At 49.6% G+C, this 5008-nt stretch overlaps 1 protein-coding gene across 1 annotated transcript; it reads right to left on the bottom strand.

Annotated features, from left to right (window-relative positions):
- Window positions 1-417: 417 nt before the first annotated feature.
- On the bottom strand, window positions 418-2064 carry CHST7 (carbohydrate sulfotransferase 7). The gene has a single exon (XM_063304366.1). The coding sequence runs from the start codon at window positions 2022-2024 to the stop codon at window positions 462-464; it is 1563 nt and encodes a 520-aa protein (XP_063160436.1). The 5' UTR covers window positions 2025-2064; the 3' UTR covers window positions 418-461.
- Between the last annotated feature and the right edge of the window lie 2944 nt (window positions 2065-5008).

The raw sequence follows: 5008 nt of genomic DNA, 5'->3' as shown, positions 1-5008 counted from the left end.
ATATTCTAGAGGTGACGGACTTGTCCCTGGGGGAGCTGGGGGTGTTGACGACCGACAGGAAGCTCTGGCGTGGGCTGGTCCATGAAGTCATGAAGAGTCGGAAGCGACTAAACGAATAAACAACAAAGTCCTAATTTAAAAGAAAACCAGGTATTTATAAAAAAAACGCATTATTTATCTCTTTTTCTGCCTTTTTCTATGACTTTCACCAAGTTGGTAAATAAAAGAGCATGCAAGGCAGCCTTATGTGGACAGATATTGCCCCATACTAACTTGGATGATAGGAATTGCCTCTATGGCACCAAGATGGGGAAGACTGAGGATGGACAATCCTCCTCTTCACTTTAGTGACTCATAAAATCAGCGAGGAAAAACTCCCGAGTTTCTGCCTGTCTGTCTAGATGCAGAGGTGCCCACTGCGAGAAGAAGATGGGGTTATCTAAGTGCTCTGTTATAGCACCCTATGGTGGAATTTGCATCATTAAATAGGTTACGCCAGGGACGAATTTGCTGCTACCTGGATGAGGAGAAGCGCTGGAGCGTCCCCTAGTGGAGCCACGCCGAACGCCCTTTTCGCTGCTGAGCGGGTAGGAGAGGAGACTCATGGCCTCACCGCAGGTAGCCTCCACCTGGCGCACCTGCTCACGGCTGAGCCGCTCCCGCCAGGCGTGGACAGCTTCCCGCGCATCGCGGGCGGAGATGAGGAAGGGGCGCTCGGAGGAGTAGGCGGCCCCGCGGGTCATGTTGAAGACGAAGGCCTCGAGGTCGGGCGGCGCGGGAAGGTCCACGAAACGCAGTAAGCGGCGCAACTGGGCGCGCGGCTCCAGCACCAGATCCTCGTAGCGCACTTGTATATACCGGCTGCGCAGCCAGGCCGGGGCCCGGCGGGAGAAGATCAAGTCACGCAACCAGGCCTGGCAGATCACCTCGAGGGCACCGTCCAGGAAGAATTCGGCCCGGTGCTGCGGGTGTGCTCGGACGGCTCCACCGCCGACCCCGGCGATCGCCGCGGCGGCTGCGGGCAGAAGGAGCTGCCGGCGGGGCAGTCCTCGAAACTCGGCGTGATACCGGCTCCGCAGCACCTGAATGCTCTCCCGGAGCAGCGCCTGTTTGGCCTTGAGTCGAGAATTATGGACGGCGCGGGGATCGCGGAAAAGCTGGATGACGTGCAGGTTGAGGTCCGGGTCCTGCAGCAGCGGCAGGAGCGCCCCCAGTTCCAGGAGCCTCACGTCCTTGATCACCACCACCGGGTACTTTCGGCACTCGGCTTCCAGCTCCCGCAGCGCCCGCGGGGGGCAGCTCCGCTCGCAGGCGGCGCTGTCGACGAGGCCCACGTCGGCGCGGGCCCGGGGAGCATGGGGACAAAAAGGAGCGGAGCAGATCACCTTGTTGGTCCGCCACCCGAAGATGCTCGCCGTGCTAAGGTTGCTGCTCCCACTGCCCGTCTTGGCCCCGAGGGAGGCGGGGAAGGGTATGAGCGGGTCGCGGCCGGCCGGCGGGGTCGCATAGAGGCGCAGTACCGAAAAGTCGCAGCGGAAGAGAGAGCGCATCATGTCCCGGAGGGCGCCCTGCAGGCTCAGCGCGTCGCCGGGGTAGAGCGCTTGCCACAAGTGCCACATGGGCTCGTACAGGTAGAAGACATCCGGGTGCTGATTGAACAGTTCTCCCAGGAAAGACGAGCCGGTGCGCCAAGTGGCGTGCAAATAGATGTGCCGCTTCCCGCCCGCCCTGCTCCCCGGGCTGGGCTCGCTCCCGGTCCCATTCCCGTGTCCAGCGCTGCCGGCAGCCTCTCCCGCCGGCGGCGGCGGTGGCGGCGGCTGCTCTTCCCAGCCCCACTCGCCCAGCGCCTCCTCTAGGCTGGGGCAGCGGCGGGGCAGCTGCAACTCCTCGCCCGCGCGCCCCCTTCTGGCGCGATAGTCCAGCATGTAGGACACCAGCAGCAGGAGCAGCAGCGTGTAGGCGCCCAAGCCCAGCACAAATCGCCGGTGGGGCTGCCATCGCCACCGCCATCGCCACCGCCTCATGGCTCGCTCTCGGCCCACGCCTGAGGGACCTGCCCTGCCCGCCGCTGTTGCCCGTTTCGAAAACAAGCTCAAACTTGAGGGAGGCGGAGGGGAAACGGGGAGGTGGTGGCCGCCGCTGCAGCGGCCGCCTTCCCGGCGTAGAAACACGCCCCCAGATGCCGGCAAGAGAGTGAAAGGCGAGCGCCAGCCCGCCGCTCCTTCAACTCAGGCTGCGGCTCTGCGCTGCTTCGGGGCGCTGCCGACGCGTCCCGTCCTTCTGAGCGCACCGGCGTTTTAACTCCGCGCAGGGTTAAGGCTGGTCTCTGTTCCGGTGACCTTTGGGGGTGGGGGGAAGGCTCTCGGAGTGGCGTCTTCCCAGGCAGCCTGTATTTGCATAGGATGGGGTGACAGTTCCCTCAGCATTCAGTAATCTCACAAAGTCTAACTGCAAATTAAGTAATTTAGGTTAAAAGAGGTTTTGTTTGTTTATGGTTAAAGCACTCAGTACTTGCCAGATGAGGATAAATACTGGAGAGGATATTCCTTAAGCCTAAAAAGGTGTATGCTAAGTATGTATGTTGCAATTTCTACTCTGCCTTCCCACCCCATAATCCTCCAGGTGGGTAACGATGGAGGGATTCACCTGTTGGACACTCATGGTTTATTGAACCGTGGCTTATGAAATAAGCCAAAAGAACTAGGTTATTTATTTATATATTTGATTTCTATAGCCACCCATCTCAGCGAGTGACTCTGGGCGGCTTACAACAATAAAATTCTTTATTTTATCGTTGTAAGGTTTACATATTACACTTAGCCAAAATCTATGATTTGCAAATGGCAGCTGAGTTTGCACAATTAGGTAATTGTGGCTTATCTTGAAGTCTGAACCCAAAAGCAATGCAGACTGTTGGTCATCTGAAAACAATTGCTAAGAGTCAGAATAAATAGGCATTATAATATCTGACTGGACTGTAACATTCCAATTCACAATGCTACTCAATGGAATTCACTGGGTGATTCAAGCCTATCCTTAATCTAACCAAATTTATGGAATTGTGAGGCTCACAATTGGCTGTGCTCACTAACGCACTAAGTCAAAATGTGTGTGTGTGTGTGTGTGTGTGAGGGGGTGTTGGTGGCTTCTGTGTTGTGTAAATCAGCCAATGTGATTCATAAACCATGCCTTTTGCCTTTATAAGTTGTTACGAAAATTGCTATCTGAAGTTTTTGGTCACTTTTTCAAATCAGCTTTATATAGAGTATGTTACAGTAATCTGATATGGATGTAACTAAAGCACAGGTAACTGTAACCAGATATGTCACCTACAGATACTTGCTGAAAACTGGAAAAATGCATTCATGACCACTGCTATTATTTGAGAAATTAATGGTGACAAAGGTCCAAAAGTATTCCAGAACTATAAACCTTGTTTTCTAAGTAAAATGCTAGATACCATTTAGAATAGGTTGAATGTTTAGTCCAAGAATATTCTGACTAGTTTATGTTATGTGGCCATAACCAACTATTATCCAGTCCAGAGAGAATGTGCTTATTCTGCTGGGCCACAGCTATTAGCAATGTGGTGGTCTCTCTCTGTTGGATTTTGACTCCCATAATAACCATTAGCTGGAATAACAGATCTTAATGCATCCAACAAATCTTTTTACAGCAGGGAATAAAGAATCTCTTTTGCATCAGGAGAAAACCAGATCTGTTAATGAAACAAGTAACTACAACACTGATTCTTATCTTGAAAATGTTGCTGGAAAATACAGGAGTCCAAACATTTACGTTTTGTTTAATATGAACTATTCTCTGTATTACTTTGAGCTTACACAGAACAAATTCTGGTCCTGTTAAAAATCTACAGGAATTTTGGCAAACCCTCTTCAATGGGATATTTTGTATGTGTCCTTCTGAGCATGATGTGAACACTGTAGTTGCAGCTGCCTTTTCTGCTCATGATTTAAAAGCCACATCACATGGATTTTTAATTTCTATTTAATAGATTAAGGATGTTTTCCCATCATCCTAAAGGCCAAAGTATGCCAATATGATGCAACTGAACACCAATCTGCCCAGAGGAGCCTCTCCTGGTACTTGGTCACTACATTGTGCCACCTGATTTTAATACTTTAAAGACTTTTTAAAATTAATATAACTGAAAATGCAGCATGCTGCAAATCATCTTTACTTACGAGAATAACTCCAGACTCTATATAAACCCCATGGCATTTTAGAAAAGTAAAGATTGGGTGGCAGCAGTCCAATGCTTTGTTTGGTAGGTTCCTGTCTGCCCAGAATAAAGATGTCTGGAAGGATGGACAGAATCTTTATCAGCTAGAAGAGACAAAGAGAACAACCTCACCAGTTTGTTGTCTCATCAGTTGGTAACTGATCGTGATTACCATCAAAGCCACTTTGCAAATAGGCAACCCTTCCATGGCAACCATTTTGTATAAGTGCCTATGACATCTCTGAAAACTTTAAAAGTGCTCACTTATCCAAAATAACTGTCTACTCCTGTCTTAAAAATGTACATTAGTCTGGTTCATAGAAATCTTCCATATAAGAACCCTAGCATTGGCAAAGGGCAAAAACCTGCATAGAACAAGGACGTACAGCGTTCACAAACTAGTGTAAAATGTAAGGATATATACTGTTTGTGGTCTGATAGTTGCTAGAGGTTTTTCCCCCCCCCATTATTATCATTGATCAATTTTATGTGCCAACAGTGCATTCTTATGTCTTGTTAAATTGCTAAAATTTCACTGGCACTTGAAAATCAGTGAATTTAAAAGTGCACCCAATGTGACAGCAGATAGTGCTTCAGAGGTGAAAGATAAACCTCTTGTATGGGTAAAATCAGATTTCTTTTTTGACAATTGATTCTTCTTCTTCCCCTTCCTCTTTGAAACATCTCTTTAAATGCCACTTTATACATCCTTTAGGTTTCCTTACAAACTTGATTCTTTCTACTTCAGTTTGCATATGGATTTCT

This window comes from Candoia aspera, chromosome 5 (genome assembly GCF_035149785.1).
Source record: "Candoia aspera isolate rCanAsp1 chromosome 5, rCanAsp1.hap2, whole genome shotgun sequence".
Taxonomy (NCBI): domain Eukaryota; kingdom Metazoa; phylum Chordata; class Lepidosauria; order Squamata; family Boidae; genus Candoia; species Candoia aspera.
Note: the sequence above shows the minus strand (reverse complement) of the source record. Positions and strands in the feature narration are given on the sequence as shown.